The sequence below is a fragment of the Mixophyes fleayi genome, chromosome 2 (assembly GCF_038048845.1).
Source record: "Mixophyes fleayi isolate aMixFle1 chromosome 2, aMixFle1.hap1, whole genome shotgun sequence".
In the NCBI taxonomy this organism is placed as follows: domain Eukaryota; kingdom Metazoa; phylum Chordata; class Amphibia; order Anura; family Limnodynastidae; genus Mixophyes; species Mixophyes fleayi.
Genome location: NC_134403.1, coordinates 152319338 through 152343182, shown reverse-complemented (window position 1 = coordinate 152343182; position 23845 = coordinate 152319338). Strand labels below are relative to the sequence as shown.

General features: G+C 41.3%; 1 protein-coding gene across 2 annotated transcripts in view; it reads right to left on the bottom strand.

The window, feature by feature from the left end:
- The window catches only part of GCC2 (GRIP and coiled-coil domain containing 2), a 61510-nt gene that overhangs the window by 24402 nt on the left and 13263 nt on the right, over positions 1-23845 (bottom strand). For both annotated transcript variants that reach the window (XM_075200256.1, XM_075200258.1), the window contains exons 6-11: positions 21056-23806; positions 18662-18734; positions 15829-15929; positions 12634-12732; positions 2132-2251; positions 985-1149 (exon numbers count right to left, since the gene is read on the bottom strand). In XM_075200256.1, the coding sequence (XP_075056357.1) occupies positions 985-1149; positions 2132-2251; positions 12634-12732; positions 15829-15929; positions 18662-18734; positions 21056-23806 (3309 nt within the window). The remainder of the gene's footprint in view (positions 1-984; positions 1150-2131; positions 2252-12633; positions 12733-15828; positions 15930-18661; positions 18735-21055; positions 23807-23845) is intronic.

Below are 23845 nucleotides of genomic sequence, written 5' to 3'. Positions count from 1 at the left end.
GTGGCCAGCTTTGGATTACTCAAGAATCCATGGAAAATATCAAATACACGTTTTTGTTGTTTTTTCTTTTAAAAGTATCTCACGTACATTACAAAGAGATTTAGCAAACAAGTCATCACAGATAAAAAAAATTTTTTATATACATCTCTTTTTCTAAATTATCCATGAATTGGTATGTCCAGTATATACTTTTTCCAAAAGGCTATGCTTGTTAAAGATGTGCAAGTATTCTACAATGTGTCATGATAATTTGACTACTGTGTGGCATTGTTCCATTGGAGTCTATAGATCTCCTTTTACATCAGCTAAGCAAGCAAAATGGCAGCTCTAACTCTTCAACATTTAAATATGCAAAAAAAAAACAACTTTAGAAAACCAAATGTAAACAAAATCCTGTTTCCAACCACTTTGAAATTAAGGGAAAAGTTCATTAGGATCAAAGAATATAAAGTACTACAATACTAAGTTAATATATTTATATTGGTTCTAGCACAAAACAGCTGGAGGATTTGTACAGGGCCATCCTCTCACACATTAGGCCCATGAGTTAATAGAGTAGGCCGCTTTACTAGATACACCAACCAATCACCTTACCAGGGGTTTGAAAATGTGTGTAGGAGAGGCTGGGGGGTGGAGTATAATATTTTAAATATCCCTGCATTTGCCACACTGAACATAATATAAATAAATACATAAACATAATAGTTTAAACTAAATACGAAACCCAAAAAAATAACCTTGAAATTAATGTACAAGCTAGAAAGAAAGTCACTGAATATATATATATATATATATATATGCAAGATTAGTGAAGATGCCTTAAACGTTTTTAGGTCTGCAGTTGTTGAAAAATCTTTACCACATATTGGAACCTTTGGACATATTTGTTTAATAGGAAAAGTGTGACAGACTACTATACGATCTTATTATGTGAAAATGTCGACTTTTATAACATTTTGTCAAAGCTGGACCCACAAAAATCACCTTTATTTTTTGCTCTTTTATCAATTTTTCAGCCTCCAAGTCTTTTTCCAATGCAACTTTAGCTCGCTGCATTTCCAGTAACTGTGCTTCAATTAGCTTGTTGTTAGACTGCAATGTTTCCATGTGGGTCACCAGATCTTCATTGGCAGAGTTCATCTTTTCTTGCTGAAATACAATGCCCATTGCTTTAAGTGACCAAAAAGACATTAAAGGAGCACTGAACTCTAATAATGTGTTTAAATGTGTGAATCCAAAATGTTCTCCTGGTTATCTCTGTAAGAGAGTTGCTGGTTAGTGAATACAATATTTTATCAGTTCTATAATATCCCGCTCAGTTTAGTAAATCAGTCCCTTAGAAAGGTCAGAAGTCAGCTGTGTCAAAGGAATGTTCTAACAGTTACACATAGTTGCAACATCATAGGTGTAACATCAAATTAAAATATATCCATTTTTAGATATACATAGGAGGTGGAAATGTACCATAAATGCAGATAACAAAAGTATAAAGAATATGTCCGGTCAATTGAGAAAAAAAAAAACTAACTTTATATGTTGGAGGATATACAATAATTTAAAACATTTGGAAAATACATAGATGGGAGGTCAAAGAATCTCTGTGATATAAAAGGAATTTTTACAATCGTACTAAAATCTGCATGTTATTCCTGGTTGTTTAAGGCTGCTTACATTACATTTAAAAAATACTATCCTGAAAACATCCACAAATGTCAATTTCTGCAGACTATTTCATAGATATCATGTGGGCAGCATATATAATACCACAGTTAGCCTATAAAGGGTTTGGGTGAGGTGTGACACCCCCCCCACTCCCTCCAAAACAAAAAAACCCCAAAAGGAAACAAAAAAAAAAACCAACAAAAAATAAATGAAATAATAACTGTTTACAGTGAAGCTTACTTTATTTTTTACTAGCTTTAAATGTTATTTAGAACATAAATGTAATAACTTCAAGAGTTTTTGACCTTACCTGTTTCGGGCAAAATAACCTATTGATTACCAAGTTAGATACAAGTAGAGGACAGAAAAAAAATAAATGTAGACACCACTATAAAATCAACCAGTTATAGTGGCCAGTACGACCTGTATGGGCATGGACAATGCTTGATTGATGGTGGGAGAAATTTACCTCAAGAGTAGCAGCTCGCAGTTGCCGAGAGAACTCTTCTAACTGGTGGCCTGTTGATCTGACTCGCTCCTTCTCCCCTTCCAGCAGTTCCACTTGTCTGTCATACTCTAACAAGAGATTCTGCAAGAACAAATCCAACAATTAACTGTAGCACATGCTATGTTGAGCCCTCCACTGAAAGCAACTCTGATTTCTAAGTTAATACATCAGAGGCTTTTAAACTATGAACAGAAAGACAGGACATTATTTTGGGTGCCGAAAGTAAGCATGTCACTGATATTACACAAATAAAAGAGGATTTATGTACTTACGTTAAATCCGTTTCTCTGATTCCGTCTGGGGGACACGGCTTACCATGGGTTGTGGAGGGAGCTTGGGGAGTTGGCACCTAACTAGTTAACTTTTAGTGCTGCCGACAGACCCCTCCCCTCTACAATCCCCCTGCCTCTTCCTCTTCCTGTCAGTTAATTAAAAAGCCCAAGGAGAAAAAAGGGCAGTCAGACAAGAGCACACAGAAGAAAAGCAGAAGGGAGGGATCGTAGTGTCCCCCAGACGAAATCAGAGAAACGGATTTAACGTAAGTACATAAATCCTCTTTTCTCTTTCATCCAGTCTAGGGGACACTGCTTACCATGGGGACGTTCTAAAGCAGCCCCCTAAGGGTGGGACTACTCTGAAAATCCCGCTCGCAAAGCATTACGAGCGAAATTTGCATCCGCGGATGCAAATACATTAAACTGGTAAAATTTTGTAAAGGTGTAGACAGAGGACCAGGTCTCTCTGGCACCGGACGGTTAGCCTTATGTAAGCTTGCCTAATAGTAGCCGTAATCCATCTTGCAATGGACTGTTTTGAGGCTGGCCAGCCTCTCTTATTAGCATCATAAAGAACAAACAGAGAATCAGTACGTCTGATCTGAGAAGTTCTTTTGACATAAATGCGGAGAGCCCTAACCACATCTAACTTTTCCATAGACTGTTGATCCGAATGGGAAGTAGATGAGAAGAACAGAACTACAATTTCTTGGTTCAGATGGAAAAACCAAAACTACTTTAGGAACGAAAGAAGGGAGGGTTCTTAACACCGCTCTGTCCTCGTGGAAAACCAAATATGGTTCCCGACAAGACAGAGCTCCCAATTCTAAAAGCCTACGTGCAGATGCAATAGCCAAAAGAAAGAGGACCCTCCATGTCAACCATTTCAAATCTGCCACAAGTAAAGGCTCAAAGGGAGGCCCTTTAAGCATGTCCAGCACCAGGTTGAGATCCCACGGCGCTGTAGGCGCTACATAGGGAGGCTGAATATGCAAGACTCCCTGAAGGAAAGTCCGAATGTCTGCCAAGTTCGCTAATTTCAGGTGGAAAAAGACTGAAAGAGCCGAAACCTGAACTTTTAGGGCACCTAAACGAAGCCCTGCTTCCAGGCCATCTGAAGAAAAGCCAATAAACGAGGGAGACGAAAAGAGGACGTGTGACATGTCCTATTTTCACACCATCTGATATAGGTTTTCCAAATCCGGTGATAGATGCGAGCTGAGACTGGCTTTCTGGCTCGCATCATAGTGTTCACCACACTGGAGGAAACAACCTCTAGCCCTCCAGAGGCTGGCTTCCACAGCCATGCCGTTAACTGATCTGAGGTAATTCTGGTAACGAACGGAAGGGACCCCTGCAGAAGGAGATCGACTCGAGATGGAAGACGAAACCCCGGTCCTTCTGCCATAGAGAGTATGTCCGCGTACCAGACTCGGCGCGGCCATGAGGGAGCTATCAGAATTACTGGCAGACCTTGTTTTACTCGTCTGAGCACACGAGGAAGCATGGGAATCAGAGGGAACAGGTATCCCAACCTGAAGTCCCATGACATCGTCATTACGTCCACTGCCACCGCTAAGGGGTCACTTGCGCGAAATGTTCGAACCTTTCTGTTGTGTCTGGAGGCCATGAGATCTATATCCGGAAGACCCCACCTCTGAGCCAGAGACTGGAACACTTCTGGATGGAGTGACCACTCTCCTGGCATCATCTGATTTCGACTTAAGTAGTCGGCCTCCCAATTTCTTATTCCTGGAATGAATACTGCCGATATTGCTGGAACATATTGTTTTGCCCAAATCAAGATTTGAGTTGCAATCTTCATTGCAGCTACACTCCTGGTTCCTCCCTGTCTGTTGACATATGCCACAGCCATGGCATTGTCGGACTGACGGGGTGGTCCTGGAGGGGGGACTGGGCCCCCGAAGGGCTAAAAGAATAGCCTTCAATTCCAGCACGTTTATTGAAGGGTCGACTCCTGAACCGACCAAAAGCCCTGGAGCCGGAGATGTAGGATCACCGCCCCCAACCTTTCAGGCTGGCGTCTGTCGTGGCTATGATCCATGACCATGGAGCGAAGGACCTGCCCACCGTCATGTGATCCCGAATCAGCCACCACTGGAGGGATTGTCTCGTCCTCGGGGATAGAGAGATCCTCTGGAGATCTAAGCGAAGGTGGGATCCTGACCATTTTGTCAACAAATCCCACTGGAAACAACGAGAATGGGCTCGACCAAAGGGGATGGTCTCGAAGGAGGCCACCATCTTTCCCAGCAGCCGCATGCACAAGTGCATTGAGGGGCTGGGGGGGAAGACAAGACTTGGGATGTTATGCTTTGAATTGAAGCGATCTTCTCCACAGGCAGGAACACCTTTTGCTGGCTGGTGTCCATGATGAGGCCTAGGAAAACCATGCGTTGACACGGAACCATCTAAGATTTCTTTAAATTAATCAGCCATCCGTGGCCCTCGAGGACCACCAAGGTGAGGGACAAGTGATGACGTAAGCAATCTACTGAGGAGGATTTGATGAGCAGATCGTCCAAATAAGGCACGACCTGAACTCCCTGAAGGTGAAGACATGCTGCCATAACTGACATGACCTTTGTGAAAACCCTTGGCGCTGTTGAGAGGCCGAAGGGGAGGGCCCGACGAAGGATCCCACCAAGAATCTTAGGAGAGACTGATGGTGAATCCATATGGGAATATGGAGGTATGCGTCCTTTATGTCTATGGACGCCATAAACTGATCCTTCTCTAAGCCGTTTATCACCGACCTCAGGGATTCCATACGAAACTTGTCCACCCTTAAGTGCACATTGAGGCCTTTTAAATTTAGGATGGGACGAAAGGAGCCGTCCGGTTTCTTGACCAGAAACAGGTTTGAATAAAACCCCTGCCCTTTCTGGTAATCTGGAACCCTGCAGATAACTTTTTGAAAAAGAAGAGAGGCGACCCCATCCTGTATAGCCTGCCTTCTTGATGGATCTCGGGGTAGCGGAGTTTGGAAGAAACGATGTGGAGCGGGGCCCAATAGGTCTATCCTGTACCCCTCTGCTATAATATCCCAAATCCAAGAATCTTAGGAGGACGCTGCCCACTGTTCCTGAAACAAAGACAGACGTCCCCCCACTGGCGCCCCCTGCAGAACAGAGTGGTCGTCATGACGCAGGCTTCTCCTGGGACATGGAGGCCTGGCGCCTAGCTGCAAACGAGGATCTCCCCCTGGCAGAGGAGCCTCGAGAATTGGGCTGTCTGCCTCTAAAGGACTGTCCTTTAGGAAAGGAGGTCCCCCGAAAAGGCTGCCGAAAAAGAGCTGACCCGAGGGTTCCGGCTCCTGCTAGGGAATACTGGCAAGGAAGTGCTTTTGCCCCCGGTTGCCTGAGAGATTAGGGTATCCAATTCCGGGCCGAACAAACCTGCCACTGAAAAAGGAATGGTTTCCACTGACTTTTTTGATTCCGCATCTCCTTCCCATGATTTCAGCCATAACTTCTTCTTGCTGAGATAGATGCAGCCTGAATAGAAGAGGATACAGCCGCTGTATACTGGGCCGCCTTATACAGGTACCCCGATGCCTCCTTCAAATGCAAAGCCAGGGGAAGTAAATCAGAGTCCTGTAATGCCTCTGCCAGCTGGTCTGCCCATGCTTCCATGGCTCTAGCAACCCAAGCTGACGCAAATGTGGGCCTAGAGGAAGAACCCGCAGCCGCAAATATAGATTTTAGCTGGGATTCCACTCTGTGGTCATTGACATCCTGTAGGGATGCAGAACCTGGGGCTGGGAGTAAAGCGTGCTTGGCCAATCAGGCTATAGGAATATCCACTTTTGGAATGCTCTCCCAGCGAACCACATCCTCTTCCTGCAATGGATACAGGGAAGAGAACCTTTGGGAACAGAGAACCTTTTCTCCGGCTGTTTCCAGGCTCCTTCTGAGATATCTCTAAGTTCTACAGAAGGGGGAAAACGGCTAGCCCTTCTTTTGGCTTTCTTAAAAAGATTTCTGTCTCTGGGAGTCGGATCTTCCGGTTCTGGGAGATCCAACGCTTGTCTTACTGTTAAAACCAAATCGTTAATAAATTGGCTTTTAGAGGGGGAAAGAGAGAGAAAGAGAGAGAGAGAGAGAGAGAGAGAGAGAGAGAGAGAGAGAGAGAGAGAGAGAGAGAGAGAATATATATATATATATATAGAGGGAAGTGTAACTACAAGAATCAACTAATCTAGATAAAAATTTGTACTTGTAATATTCTAAACACAAATTAATATTTAAGCAGGTAGGAGAACTATAATATAACTCCTACTGGCCCTCTTGTACACAGCAATACAGCATATGTGTTTAAATAAATCAGATACTTAGCCATAGGCTAAACAGGGGAGAAGTCCAACAGCAGTATCCTGGTGCCTGCTCCCTCAGATCTGTTCTCTGTTCCCGGGCTTCTCCTTGGCGCCAGAAGACTGGGACAGACCATCTCTCTCAGGAAGGAGGGGGAGCTCTATGTGTTAACTCCCCCCCTTCAGTAGTGCTGCTTCTGCAGCGATTAAAAAATAAAAATTAATTTTCTGTAGCAGAGTAATGGAGACCTCCAGAGGAGGTCTCCGCAGTGGATAATACCTGATGCCCCGTCCTATGCATGAGGGGGGATCCAGGAATAGCCCCCTTCTTCCTAGGATCTCCTTCCCGAAATCCAAAACTGACATATCCGATAACCAGCACTCTATGCCTGCAATGGCAGCGCCGGTTATCGGGAAGGCTCAGGAGTGACAGCGGTCCATGAGACCGCTTGTCACTCTCAATTTTAGACACCCTTTCCTTCATCTCCTTTCTCATCCCTGTCAGGGAGAACCGCTGGCTCTCATCTGACAGGGGAGCGTCTGCGCTGCTGTGCTGTGAGTGTGTCCTCTATATTAGAACACACTCCAGCCTGCTACTGGGAAAAAATGAAGTAAAAATTAAAAGAATAAAATAAAAGTAATAAAATTACACTAAGCACTAAAAACACTGCCCAACTCCATGGGCACCTGAAAAAAACTGACAGGAAGAGGAAGAGGCAGGGGGATTGTAGAGGGGAGGGGTCTGTCGGCAGCACTAAAAGTAAACTAGTTAGGTGCCAACTCCCCAAGCTCCCTCCACAACCCATGGTAAGCAGTGTCCCCCAGACTGGATGAAAGAGAAAATATACTGTCAGGCACTGAGTGTTTCCTCCTTCTGCTCTCACTGAAATAATTGCACAGTGGAGATCAAGATTACAGAAACTACCTTCAACAGTTTTGTATTTTTTTTTTACCTAATACAATTACAGTAATCTCTAAAAACTTGAACACATTTCTTTTAGAATGGATAAAAAAATGCTGTAAATCATAAACAATATATGGCAGATTATTCAAAATAATAATGATCATAACCTTCAGAAAATTCTCTGACACAAACACAACTGCAAAAAAAAGATTTTTACTCACAGTAAAATCGATTTCTCTTACTCCATTGGGAGACACTGCGAGACATTGGGGTATAGTAGTGAGTCTAGGAGTTTAAGCACTTATGAACTTCTTTGACTAACCAATCGTATGAGGAAGGAGAGCCCAAAGGGGCAAAGAATGTAAGCATAAAATTCACACAACAGAACTATTTACAGAGCAAGGGAGGGCGCGCAGTGTCCCCCAATGGAGCAAGAGAAATCGATTTTACGGTGAGTTAAAGTCTTCTTTTCTCTTTCCTACCATTGGCGGACACTGCGAGACATTGGGGACATACCAAAGCTGTCTCTAAGGAAAGGAATGATCTTGAACGGCTGCACGTAATACTTTGCGCCCAAAGCTCGCATCAGAGGATGCAAAGCCCTGCAACCTGTAGAATTTAGAGAATATATGGACAGATGACCATGTAGCCGCTTTGCATAGCTGTTTCCGAGGCCCCATGACATGCCACCCAAGAGGCTCCAACAGCTCTGATAGTGAGTGAGCCTTCAACAATATAGGGACAAGCAGTGATGCTCGAGCATAAGCCAGTCTAATGGTGGAAGTGATCCAGCGGGCAATTGAGTGCTTGGATGCCGGCCAACCCTGTTTTTACGCATCGTAAAGAATAAAAAGGTCCTTGGTCTCACGGACAGAGGTCGTGCGGTCAATATAACACCAAAGAGCATGAACCACATCCAGCAACAGTAAGTCGTCATTAGAAGAGGACGACGAAGAAGGCGGCGTAGGACGGAAAGCCGGGACCACAATCTCTTGACTGATGTGGAACCTGTACACGACCTTCAGAACAAAGGAGGGTTTGGTGCGAAGAACCGCTCTATCTTCGTGGAAAATTAGGAAAGGAAAAGTGCAGCAGAGCGCTGCTAAATCCGACACTCTACGAGCTGACGAAATAGCCAAGAGGAATACCGTTTTCTAACTGAAATGGTGCAAATCCACCGAATCTGAAGATTCAAACGGCGTATGGATGAGCGTATTGAGCACCAGGTTGAGGTCCCAAGGCTCTACCGGGTGAATGAAGGGGTGCTGCACATGAAGGACCCCCTGCAGGAAGGTCTGAACATCCCTGACGACCGCCAGCCTCCGCTGAAAATAAATGGGGAGCGCCAAGACCTGAACCTTAAGGGACCCTAGACAGAGCCCTTTATCTAGGCCAGCCTGCAGGAAGGTCGGCAGCCTAGGAAGGCTAAACCTGGATGTGGGGAAACCCTGGGCCTCACACCAAAGAATGTATGTATTCCAGACTCGATGATATATGGCTGAGGAGGACAATTTCCTGGCCTTGATCACAGTACCAATAACCTCTTGAGAGAAACCCTTGGGCCCGAGAATGAAGGTCTCAATAGCTACGCCGTTAGATGATCTAAATCGTGGCAAAGAATAGGACCTTGAACAAGAATATCCGATCACATTGGCAGGCAGAAGAGTGGATCCGCTGCCAGTCTCTGAATGTCTGAAAACCATGCCCTGTATGGCCAATGAGGGGCTACAAGAATAGAGGGAACCTGCTCTCTTTTTTACTTTTTTTGGTACCCGTGAGTATGGATATCGGAGGAAACAGGTACACCAGCCGGAAGTGCCATGCAACTGTCACGGCATCCATGAAATGTGCCTGAGGATCGAGACTTTGAACAGTACAGGGGGACTTGATGGTTTAGCCTGGATGCCATGAGATCGATCTCCGGTATTGATCTTGGCTGTCTCCCGCCTGGTCTCTATACTGCGAGTTCCCCCTTGGTGATTCAGATATTCCACGGCCGTGGCATTGTCTGATTGAATCTGAAGAGGCTTCCCTGCCAGAAATCTCTGAGCTTTTATCAATGTCCTGTACACTGCTCTGAGTTCTAGGATATTGATCGAGAGTGTGGCCTCTTGGGGGCCATGAAATCTCAGGGACCCAGTTACCCCTCCCCAGCCTAGCAGATTTGCGTCTGTGGTAACCAAGGTCCATGGGCCGGTGTGAAGGGTCTGACCATTGTTCAGATTTTGTCTGGATAACCACCATGCCAGGAAAAGACAAGTGGGTATCGACAGGCAAATAATCTGCCTGTCTAAATGCTTCTGAGATCCCTACCACCTTCAAAGAATTTCCTGTTGAAGTGGGCGAGAGTGGAATTGTGCAAAGGGCACGGCCTCGAACACTGAAACCATGGTTTCCAGGAGTTTCATGCAGCTGAGGAGAGATACCTCGTTCCACACAAGTAGGGTCCTGGTTCTGTGCAAGAGGGCGAGGACCTTGTTTTACGGTAAATAGACTCTCTGGGTCACTGTGTCAAACATGGGACCCGGGAAGCGCATTCGCTGTGCCGGAATGAGAGATGATTTGGGTAAATTCAGAAACCACCCATGAGCTTCCAGAAACTGCATAGTGGTCTGAATGTGGAGAGTTAAGAAGAGCGATGCCTACGGTGCTTTCAGAAAGAGATCATCTAAATAGGGCACTATTGTGACTCCCTTCTGTCGCAGGAGCCCGCCATGATCTTGGCTAGGCCGAAAGGTAGGGCCCTGCACTGAAAGTGGGAATTTCCTACTGCAAAGCAGAGAAGGCAATGGTGCCCCCTCCATATAGGAACATGCAGGTAGGCATCTTTGATGTCTATGAAAGTCAGAAACTCTCCCTGCTCCATTCCGGCGATGACCGTCCGAAGAGACTCCATTCTGAACTTCTAAACCGATAGGAGTGAAAAGTAAGGAAACATTCCACAGGCTGGTGATCCATTTTCTAACTCTGGAGTTCACCTGGTTTATCATATGAAAGCTGTGTCGATAGAAGGAATTAACAGCAAAAGAATACATTTCCAATATTACGTGCATTCACCTTCTTGTAAGTGCATACCTTTGAGGGGAATTTTTCCATTTGGGTTGTGGATATTACACCTGGTATTTTTTGGTGCTGCATGCTTAAAAGACACTTAATTTTTTTTTATATAACACAATATGTCGCATCAGTCTGCGCTATGATTTTGTCCTTTGTTTTTTATGAATTCCGGATCCATTCTGTGTACCGCTTTGGGAGAGAAGATAAAAATAATCTCCGAACATACATCGGGAACCTTATGTGTATTGTCATACGGAGAACCTTTATTAAGAAGAAGCACTATAAGTCTGACTTTATCTACAATGTATATATGCATCAAAAATCCCCCACATAAGGGAGGCATTGAGTTAACATCCTAAGTGATTTAGTCTTTGCACGTACTCATTATTGTGGAGCGCCGTTCACACATATATATATATATATATATATATATATATATATATATATATATGAATAAGAGAGAGAGAGAGAGAGAGAGAGAGAGAGATACACACACACTATCTTTTTACAATAGGTCTTTTGCTCTGGTGGATTGAAGCAATTTATATAGGTGGCTGCTAAACATATTTATTGCAATTGTTTTTGCACTTTATATCACTGTATTTTTATTTTTTTGTGAAAAAAAAAAATGTCTGAGTACTAAAGTCTGTACACAGTACAGCAAGATTTTTTACCAAGTCTTTATACATATAGGCAAAAGTCTTGAGTAAACACCGATCCTCGGACACTGAAGCAATAGTCCTGATTGTCAAAGCTTAAAAAGGCATTCAATATGTCTCTATGGAGTACAATATTAAACAGAAGGAACGATACCAGTAAATGAAGAGGCAGAGCAGAGGAGCAGCATGAAGATCTCTGTGTCCCAATAGGGCCACTTCCGTGACATGAAGTAGGAAGAGTGTGTGTGTGTGTTTTCTCCTCCAGAACTGCCCCCAAATACGGCCGCCACCGAAAATGCCTGTCGGCGTGTATTGCATCCACACTAGAATTACAGTGCCCAGGCAGTGTCTCCTTAGTATACGATTTGCCTTCAAAGGAGCGCGATCGATACCTTGCCCAGCACCGCTCGTAGTCTAGGGGGAGGGACTTGCCGGCATGTCCATCAGGCAGGGGAGGTGGATCTCTGCATCTTTCCCACGCAACTAACTTACAGTGGGCTTGAAAAAACCAGCCCTTTTCCTCTGTGGGGCACCTAAAGCCCTAATGGCAGGCATACAAAATATGGCCCCATAAGCTCATTTCTAGGGGATGACTGCAGGTCAAGAGCCGCAAGGTAAATGAGCTTATGCTGCTGCTTACCATCGCAGAGACCCAGGGTGAATAGAACCAACAGGCTATTCACTCCTCTGGGTCTTTGGATCGATCCCATCGCAACACCTGAAAGGGAAAATAAAATAAACAAACATGTAAAAACCTATAAGTAAACTAAGAATAGGCAGGAGCCTATATCAACGTGTCCTATCTCCTAGGCACTTTAAAAAAAAACAAAAAAAACTGAGGTATCTACAGTAGAGGTGGGGCATAGTAGGGGAGGAGAGTGAATATCAAAGAAGTTGATAAGTGCCTAAACTATTAGACCCACTACTATACCCCAATGTCTCGCAGTGTCCCCAATGGTAGGAAAAATCTTTATTTTTTTCTGAAATAAAGTATTATCATGAAACTAAAGGGGGAATTCTCTTGTGTTGCGTTATGAGGCTCAGCGGGATGTTACAGTGCTAAATCATTGCTGATCTTTGCTTGCATCTCTAAAGTGTGGGCAAAAATTTGGGATGCTTTACTGACAGTAATACCCAGAAGTGCACGCAGGAGACCATCACACGAGGATCCGGCGGCACTCTGCACACAATTCGATTCAACCCCTAAGTTTCCTCAGAAAAATAATATTCTGTACCTGATAGCTTTCTGCACCTTGAACAAGGTCCTTCGTAGAAGACATCAACTGGACCTTTTCTGCTCTTACCCGCTCCAACTCCTCTCTTACTGACTGGACCTTAACGGAAGTCAGAGATGATTGTGAGAAAAGAGAAAAATAAGGGACTAAAGCAATCTGGCTACTTGTTTTCTCGAAGAGAAATGCCTAGACACATTTGCTTGTATAAATTTATGCCAATGCACTGGAGCTTGAATAGAAAGATATTGTTTCAATATACACCCGATTTAGTATACAAAAGGGATTTATCAGTATTTAAAGTTTTTATATCAGGCTTATTCAAAAGTTAGAAAATGTTATCACAAACAAATATATACCACTGCGGAAAACAAATCTACAAAATAAAGTAGCGATTCTAAATTTACAAAAGTCCAACTTTACACATTTTTGCTTAAGTATTGCAAATAATTTCCAGTTTGTGCTTTCAATTTTACTTTTTGTGAAATGGAGCCAAAATAAGTGGACTAAATGTAAGATTCAAACTGATACATTTATATAATGTGATGTGATCCTTCCAGAAGTGTACAAACCTAAATCTGAATCTAGTCCTAAGGGATATTAAGGAAGATAAATGTGGGCAATTTGGTCTAAAATCACTGCATGTAGACCCATGCATCATCACCATTTATTTATATAGCACCAGCAAATTCCGTAGCGCTTTACAATTGGGATCAAACATTAATAAAATACTGGGTAAAATATACAGATAGAGAGGTAAGAGGGCCCTGCTCGTAATCTTACAATCTATATCATATTCTGACAGCATTCTGATCAGACCAAATGTTAAATTCTAATCGGCTGACAGGAAGCATTGGGCCTCTAGAAATTTATTTTTTTCCTGAATACACATACATATTATGGCCCATAAAAGTACAGAAAACATTTAATATAGTGACCATATTGGTATCGCTATTAAAGTAAAATGTCAAATAAAAAAAAAGTCAAATAATCATTTTTTGGGGTATAATTCTAGTATAACACTAAATGTTTTGAAATGGAAATGGATGGAATGAAGATTTAGTTTGTTTTTCTTCTTTCGTTTGGTTTTCAGGTGCACATTATGTTTAAAACAGCACATTTATTATGTATGAACATTCGGTACAGGTGCATGTTTTGGACTCGGGATCCCAGCTTGTGTGGGTACATTATGTATGTGCGTAGCAATTCCTTTCAGTTCCAGTTATCGAATGAACCTGATCTAACAACTCAAAAAAAGGCAAGAAGGTTCCTCTTTAAAGTGGATTAAGCACCAACATTTCTAACCTGATTCAACAGCACTTCAAAAATTAGTTATTTCTCATGCTAGAAATTTATTCCAGAAAATGTAACATTTTAGTTATGCACAGTGTCATCTATCCCTGTCCTCTTTTACTGCTGCCAGTGGAATTACAAATGAGGGGGAGGAGGCTGAATCAGTAGACATTCTAGAAATAAAAAAGTGCTACTGGAGGCTGATACAAAGTCAAATAATATAAGTCCTTATTTGAGATTTTAGTTACAAATGTGATTTAAGTGGGGGGTTAGAGGTCAACATTTTAAGAGCACTCAGAATAATAGTGAGACTGTTATAACGCCCACGTACCATAAAGAACAGAGCAATGGAAAAGAAAAGAAATTCATTGGAGGAACAAAATGCTATTTCAAAATATAACCCATTTAAGGAAAATGAAAGTCGCATTCCTTAAAATCCTTTAAGTAATTCTCTTGCTATTCTTTAAAGTGTAAAGAACAATAAACCAACTCATACAGCCAAGTTGAGGCAAGTCTAGCACACAGAATGAAACCGAATCAATTAAATAAATACAAGGACACTATTTGTGCAACTAAAGTTTTAACATCATGGAAGACCAGTGAGCAATAGTGCTGGTGAAGATGAAGTTCAGGTCTCACATCAAAAAGCTCAAAAGAATGCAAGCTTTCTTGCACCATCTATGAGACCACCATAAACCTCCTCCCATTCATAGCTAGAGAAATAGATGATGTATTTAAAGGATATTTTAGTGATTGTTTATTAAATATCTGTTCTGGGTATAAATTAACATGGATGCCAACAGGCACAAAACTGGGCCTCAATAAGTTGTGCAGCGGCCACAACAAAAGGAGTCTTGCACTTCTGCTTCAAATCACATACTGCAGGATATGTAAAAAAACAATAATCACCTGGCAAAACTATCACTGTAGTTAAATTTCATTAGCCACTCTGATGCAAATGATAGATACGCACCTGTACAAAATGTTTGACAAATGCAATTTTGTAACAATTTGTGAGCAACACAAACATTTTTCAGGGTGTGATGAAGCATGATGGCAGGTTAGTTAGCATCATACTTAATAATGGTTTGAATATAATTATCCCAAACATCATACAGCACCATGCAGCCTGGGCCCACCATTGCTCACTTTGCCAACCTCTGTCGCTCACCAAGTTTAATTGCCAGCGAATACGCTTCTGATGTACAGTGCTATGAAGTGCTGCCCTGCCACCCTATAGTCAAGCATTCTCTTTTGGCTTCCTGTGTGGGAGAAGCTTGGAAGGTACATGTCATGGTCACCAGGGGCATGTTTTAGCTGCCATCAACAGTGATTTCTGAAATTATCACAATCACCATGACAACGAAATTGACCATGTTTGGATTCCCAAAAATATTATGGAGTAACCACTAGAACTGTCCATAGACATATACTGATGGCTATGCAAACAGACAGGTTGTTGTACGGAAACGTTACATTAAAACAATTAGAGTATTTGTCTCTAAGAATGCCATATGGCCCAACTTGATGTAAAGACCAGTTTAAAGAAACCATTATGCTTTGCTCCAGAGCAGCACACAATTTTATTTGTTATTAAACCCAATGTTTGGCGTGCTTATGTTATGAAACATATCCATAATTCACCTTATATGCAGTTCTTAAGATAATTTATTCATATGTTTAATGGTGTTAATTATTAGTTTATGAACCTGCCACATTAAGGTGCGTAGCTAAGTGCTAGTAATTGGTTTAGATTTGTGGAATGCTGTTCTTTGTCACCAAGATATAAAAGGATTTCTGTTCAACACAATGATTCACAAATAGCACCAGTCAATGCTTTTCAGTATAGCACATAAAAGCTTTCATAACAAGATCAAAAATGAGCAACTTTAAAGAATGTCTTACCTCTTTTTTATTAGCGTCCAGTTCTTTCTTTGCTTTAACAGCAACTCCTTTAATTTTGTTACATTTTTCTTCTTTTTCTTTAGATTCTCTTTCTAGCTTTTCTATTATGGAAATCAGAGAACCAAAACTGTTACATGTGACAAAGAGAACTGGAGTATCCAGTATGCCAATGTGACATGTTAAAAGGTAATTTAGCATACTGCACACATAAGATTCTCACCAAACAGGAAACACAGGATTTTTCTACATTAAATCCTTTTCTCCGATGCCATTGGGATACACTGCAACCTTGAGGTGTACAGACTCATCTAGAAGTTAAGCACTTCATTTGAAATCTGCACAAATTCTGAAGACTCCCCTCTCTATATCCCCTTCCCTCAGTGAACTAGTTATTTACCAAGCAATGGGAGGAAGCTTGTACCAAGTCCTACATCTATTTTGCCAGGCCCTGTGCTCAGACTGGCTCGTCTGGTGCCATTGCTAAATAGTACAACGGCTGAAGACCAATGGGAAAGCATCCTATTATGGAGAGGATTATTTCCTGAGATTTCAGCATGGGAAGTACAAAAAGGAATACACTTGCTCACCTAACTTGCGATGTGTAGTGAGCTTAGAAAGCTGTGCTAGTCAAGGTTGGTTCAGCCACTCAGCTGCGCTCCATACAGCAGTGCGCCTCAGTAAATCGCTCAGATGTCTGTATGACACAGCACCAAGGGTTCCCCAGTCACTACCTGCAGCGGTAATGACCAGTCCACGTCTGGAGGTGCCAGAAACGGCACTTTCTCAGTCCGCTCTGTACTTCACCATACCCTGCATAATAATGAACAGCTGACAGTAGCAGTGGGAGAGGACTGGTAACTGAAAATTAAATAAGCCAATAAATGATAAAAGTTATTAATTGAAGCTGCCGGATGCAGTACTGGTGCAGAACAACCCTACTCCTTTAGGCCCTTAGACTACACAGAAGTTTCCTAATGGGAGGGGATGGAGGGGGAAGAGACTTCAACATTTGTGCAGATTTCAAATTAAGTGACTAACTCTTGAATGAGGCTCTATATCCCAAATGGATAATAGAGAAATAATATTAAATATTTCTTTTATCTTGTATTAGTCATACTAAAGATCAGTGTTTGTCAAATCCAGTCCTCAGGATTCGCTAACAGCGCATTGTGACTGGATCACTGATAAATAACTTCCGGTATAAATTTATTTAAAGGAAATAGCGCAGGGCACTTATTTATATAATTGCACATGCACTTATTTTGATATTGTGTATATTTTGGTAAGGGAATTCTTTAATTTTTGAGACCAGGAGGAGAAATTTGTTTCTTGTTCAACCTTGCTAGAGGCGATGCATTATTTCTTAAGGTATATAACAGATACAATAAGCCTTTGTGGATGGAAGTCTTTTGTGTGTTGTGATGTGGGGGAAGTGGCTTGTTTGGGGTTTGTATCTTTCTTTGGGAATGTGTATTCTGGACTGTCTGAAGAGGGGCTCCATGCTAATCGCATGATCTTTTGATGTGTGTAGGTCCAACATTGAAATGTTCTTCTTGTTTCATCTGACCTGGTCACTGGTACCTTCAACCAGTGTGAGAGCAAATAAACATCACTTGCTTCAAAGACCTGCTTGAAACATCTTCAATATTGCTGTATTCCTTTGACCTGCAGATTAGACCCTAAATCTAATTCGTTCTACGGCTGTTTCTGAGGTTGGACCCAGCTTTGCCGGTACCACCGCTCTGGCTGCTACTCTGCAGCTCTAGTCAGTGTGATAGGCCAGGGGGGGGATCCAACCACTGCACCCCTGATCCATAGTAATAGGTCAGGAGTACCAGCCCAGTAACGGGGTACACTCACAGTGTCAGTTACCCAGAAGAAACCTGGTACTGGATGCCGGTAAGGAGTCCAGTGGTGGCAACATTTCTAAGCCCCTCCTACTGTGGCAAGAGGGCGCATTTGGGATAACGAAAGGGAACAATGGCAAAGTAAGCCAAGCCGGTTCCAAGCAGCAACAGACAGTGTGGCATGGGCGGTCCATCCTGTCAGACGCATGTTTTCCAGGTCTTCTCACAAAATCATATGAAATAATTAGTACCAGTTGTGAATATGTTAATATACAGTATGTCATAATGAATACACATGTGCAACAGCTAGGAAGTATGGAAAAATGCACTGTTATATGAGAAACATGGTCGACTCTTACTCAGAACATAAATTACATTTTGTACAATTCTAGACATAAGAAAATACCATTTATTAAGCAAAGAATGGGTCTAATATAACGATTTTATCAAATGAGTCAATTACAAAAAATAATGTCCCTTATTGTTCACAAATGGATATTTTTAATATAAGGATTTCTTAAGGACTGAAACTAGTATTGTTTCCACTTACAACTGAATCTACTATACATATCTAACTTGCAACAACTATTTTTTTTAGTTAAATGTATATTAATGCCCTCCCTCAAATATAGAGGGGCATATACTGGAGCATTGTATGCAGCAATATGTAAAAGCTGTGTGTAACATGGTTCCTTCGGGGTGGATCAATGTATTCTTTTCAGATACATCTAGACCGGAGCCCCTGAGGAGGGACTCCCACCATACAGATAAAAGATTGGGGACAGAGCTGATATAACAAAGGCATTCCTTAAAGAAGGAACTTATCAACCTTGTTCAATACAAAAATACACTACTAAAATCTCAATGTTTGGAATATCATGGTAAGATTTTAGCGACAGGTCCAATAAAAATAGGGACGTTAAATAAATGAAGCTGCAAGATATAAATTGAACATAGCAAGATGACATTTGACATAATTACTGTACCTATTTTCTTTTGAAGGTCTAATATAAGAGTTTGCTGCTGAAGTTCCAATGCTTTTGATTTTGAAAGCAAATCCTAAAATGAAAAATAAGTACAATCTTAATTACAGTTTTTAAGATACACAACCAGGTGTTAAAGTGTGTGTAGCTTTCTATTGCCTTTCACAGCGTAAAAACCCATTAACACTCAGATTTCGCAATATACGGTAAACATTTAATCTAAAGCTCTTAATTGTTGAGGATGCATTAAGTACTTAAGTTCTTAGTGTATATGTAAGGGATTTATATTTGTAATAAGTGGCAGAGCAAAAACTGAAAAGCATATTTGTAGAAAGACTAAGTTCAAAATGTACATGTCACTCACGTTCTTTTCCTTGTAGATGCAATCAATAAACAGTGTGTTCTCATCATGAAAAAAAGTCAGATGACAGGAAAGTACTGCAGCAGAAGGCTAGTTAACATTAATAAAGCACTAAAGCTTTCATCATGTTTCTTCATACAGAAGAGCTACTAAAAATACATGTGAACGGTTCCTGGAAGGTGTTAGTAGTAATAGACCAGGGAGTGTTTTTCTCTGTGACTATAACCTAGTACAGAACACAGGTTGGTGACTGCATTCATCCAAATATTGGACACAATCACCTGAACATATGAGCTACATGGTGGCATAGTGGTTAACATTGCTGTCTCACAGTGCAGAGGGTCATGGGTTGCATTCCAACTTATCTGCCTTATCTGTGCAGGTTTGTATATTCTCCCCAAACTTATGTGGGTTTCATCTCCCACAGTCCAAAAAATATCCTGGAAGGGTAACTGACTTCTAACAAAAATGAATAACTAAAAACTCTTTGTACAGTGCTGTGTAATATAACTGGCACTAAACAAACAAGAACAACAATGAGTACATTTAAAATACGAACCGGTCCTATTTAAAATGGCATCAAATATATAATATATATAAGCCTAGCGGCGTGTGTTAGTCTGTGTGTGGAAAAAAACAAAACAAGATGCAGCGCCACCTGCTGTGCGGAGTTATACACTGACCTACTAAATTCTTAGCATTATCTACTATATAAAAGCCTAGTGGCGTGTGTGGAAAAAAAAAAACAAAAAACAAGCTCCAGCGCCACCTGCTGGGCGAAGTTATACACTGACCTACTAAATTCTTAGTGTGTGGAAAAAAAACCTCAGAAAGGGCTGAAATTTGGTCTACTAAGATGTTTTTAATTTGTTAATTGTTAAAAGTGTTTATAAAGATTTTAAAAAAATATATATATATTTCTTGAAGGAGAAGTGACAGTTGGGAGTGGTTGGTGGATGCCAGGGGTGACAGAGCGAGAGGAGTGTGATACTCAGGACCGCTGAGAGAGATCCCTGTGTCTGAATAGACATCTGGATAGATGTGGCGATAAAGATGAAGGATGAGGTGATGGAGATAAATGATGAGGTGGTGAAATGTGGACAAAACCACGTTAAAAAAAGGGGCGCTTGCGTCGGGAAGTAACGCTCTTCCCCTGAGGAGGCCTGGGCTAGGCCCAAATGCATGACAAGAACCTTTTTAACACCTTAAGTAGCTTGATTTGACTAGAAAGCATGAGTATCATGCACGGGTTAACACGTCTAATATATAAAAGTAAAAGCCTAGCGGCGTGTCTTAGTGTGTGTGTGTGTGTGTGTGTGTGTGTGTGTGTGTGTGGAAAAAACTATTTTCTCAGAAAGGGCTCATCCAATTGACCTGAAATTTGTATACTGATATTTGACAAAAAAATTAGAATAGTGAAGTCAGTTAACTTCCATCATCCCCCCTTCCCCCCGTGGGAGGGGTAGTAAAGGCTAAATTTACGAGTTGAGGGCTCAAACTCATTTTCGTGAGGTAATTTTACCTCATGAACACACATTAAAAAGGGCGCTTGCGTCGGGAAGTAACGCTCTTCCCCTGAGGAGGCCTGGGCTAGGCCCAAATACATGACAAGAACCTTTTTAAGATCTTAAGTAGCTTGATTTGACTAGAAAGCATGAGTATCATGCACGGGTTAACACTTTATATATATATATATATATATATTACACACACAGCCACACATATAAATACACATACATATACACATATATTCATTTTATTGATTTGTACTCCTAACCAATTTGTTCCCCACTTAATATCAACTTTACTATTTGCATTCAGGGAAAACAAATAATGTATATGGACACATATGACGAGGTGTTAAAATTGAACTGAATGTATGCCTATAAAAATGTGCAATTAAGAGCACAGAGAAACTGCTTAACATGCTTTTTCATTTGTTATGCACTTCACTCACACCTCAAACATGCATTGAACCCATCAACTTAAATGACACAATATGCATGTAACCAAAGCTTAAGTTAGTAATGCCTCACCTGAGCAGAATGAAGTTCTAGTGTTAGAGCATCAATAGGCAACTCCTTGTTTTCCGTCACAATTTGTAAATCTTCTTGTGCTTGCTTGGTAGATTCTATATCATTTTTTTTTTCTATCTTTAATACATTCAGTTCTGAAGTTACATTTTCGATATGAGAAAGTAAGTCTTGATTATCCAGTTTTGATTTTTCAAGTATATTTTTCATCTCTAGCAGGTCTCTTTGCAGCGCTTCTTTGTCTCTAAGTGTTTCCTCCAATTCTCCTTTCAAAAGCACCTTTTCCTTAGAGTAGTCACTCAAGAGAGCTCTTAGTTCTGAGCCCTGTATCTCAAACTCTTCCTGTAGCCCCTCAAACTGCACAGATGTCTCTTCTCTCTGTAACATCACATTTTGCTTTTCTTCTTTTAACTGGAGTACAGCTTTATTAATATCTTGAAGCACGGTAATGATATCCTGGCTTGTGCACTCTACTGCCAGTATGTCCAGGAGAACAAAAAGCTGAATTTTTAATTCTTCTAAATGGCGTTCTTTATGCTCAAGCAGACCTGTTACTTCATCTTTACCTTTTGCTACCAGTTGTAATTCCATTCTTAATTCACCTAGCTCCTCATTAAAAGCTAGACAACCCTTGTGCTCAGACATAAGCCTATCAAAATCTCTAGAAATTATATCCTTTTCTTCATCAAGTCTTGACACTTCATCTTGCCACTTTCTTGAGTCTGTCTGTAGCTTCTGGTTGTCAAGAATAAGCATGTCTACTTGTTGCTGGAGACTTCTCATTTCCCCAAGGCTTTGGTCCCTACTGCTCACAGATTCTTGTAGTTGGTGTGTCAGGCACTCCACGGTTTGCTCCAGCTGCACATTAAGCTTAGCATGGCCTTGACATTCTAGTTGGAAAGTAAAAGCCTTGGCCTGCTCACTTTTCAGCATTTCCTGTAATTTTTGAAGTTCTTCACTTGAACATTCTATGCTAGAAGATATCACAGCATTTTCCATGGCTGTCTCTGCTATTTTAATCTGGAGATCTTTTAGTAACTCATCTTTTTCATGTAGAAATATGATAAAATCTTCATTTTTTAGCTGCAATTGAGCAATCTGATGTTGAAGATCTTCATAATCGCTCTGTTTGAATGGTACCGTAGATTCTTGGAGCGTTTGTGTCAGTCCTTCAACAGTTTGCTTCAATTGTGCATTATGCAGAGCCAGGCTGTCGGCTTTTTCCTGTAACATCAGTGCCTTGGCTTGCTCAGTTTTGCACATTTCTTGCAGCTTCTGGATCTCCTCGTTGACAGTAGAAGATATCTCAGTGGCATTTTCACTCACTTGCAAATGCAGATCCTTTATCTGCTCCTCTTTCTGATGCAAAGATGCCATAAATTCTTCATTCTTCTGTTGCAACTGAACAATCCTAAGTTGAAATTCTTCACATTCACTTTGTTTGGAGGACAACAATTCGATTTCACCTTGGAGCTGATTCACAGTTTCATGAAGGTCATTCTTGTTCTTGTATGCAGTGCGTAGTTTTAGCTGCAGTTCATGGACATCTGTGGCCTGCTGCTGCTTCATCACTTCAAATTCCCGGCTGATCTTGCCAGCAGACTCTCCAAGTTCCACCTGAAGGCTAACAAATGTTTCCCGCAAACTCTCATAACTGTTCACAGCTTCCTCTTTTTCTTGATGAAGTTTGTTACACTGCTCTTTTAAAAGTTGTATTTCGTGCACAGAAGACAATCTCTCATTTTCAAAGTGTGATGCCATGACTTGTTTCAGCTCAAACATTTCTTTCTTGTGCTGATCTTTAATAGCTTGAATATCATCACTTTTTTGTTGTGCCAGCTGTTCATAGTCTATTTTCGAACATTGAAGCTCTGTCTTTAGTTTTTCTATAAGACCATTATATTCTTCTATGGCAAGCTGAAGTTCATTTATCTTAAATTCTAATTCCTCTCGTTCATGGAAATAGTCACTTTTTAGATGTTGAACCTCTTTTTCGAGATTGATCTTCAAATGGTTTATATAGGTTAGTTCATCTTTTAACAGGCTTTGCTGAGACTCCAACTCCGTCACAAGACTTTTTAATTGTTGGACTTTACCATCATCCCTTTGAAGTGAGCTGTTTTGTGCATCATGCACACTACAGTTTTCTGTCAACTGTTTTCGGAGAAGTTCAATTTCTTCCCCATTCTTCTCATTATTTGCATTGATTTCCTCATGCCACCTATTCTCTTTTTCCACATACCGGTTTATTAAGTCTTGCAATACCTTTTTCTCTTGTTCCCACTCTTTCATGGAATTTTCAAACTGATGCTGTAGACTTAATTCGTCATCTTTGTGCATATTCTGTATTTTCAGAATTTTGTCCTGAAGATCTTGGATCTCACAACAGTACTGATCTGAAGCTGCCTGAGCATCCTTGTACTTCGCTATTTTGCGTTTTTTCTCTTCAGCGGCAGCTTGTAATTCTTCCTGTAAACTAGATATCTTGTCTTCATAGCCTTGTGGGATAAGCTGCAGCTGTTCCTCCAGTTTTTTCATTAATGTAGCTTGGTTTTCCTGCAAGCCCAGTCTATCAGTCAGCTCTTTCTGTTTCAGGAGTGCATCTTGCAGTTCTCGTTTTAAAGTATCCACATCTTCTTTATGATTGTCCCCAGTCTGCACCAGTTCATTCTTTAATACTTCAATTTCCTTTACAAAATCATTACTTGAATGCTCCAAATGTTGTTGTAGTTCAGCAGCTTTATTGGCAGCATCCTACAAAATATAAAACACAAAGTGTGATCACATGAACTT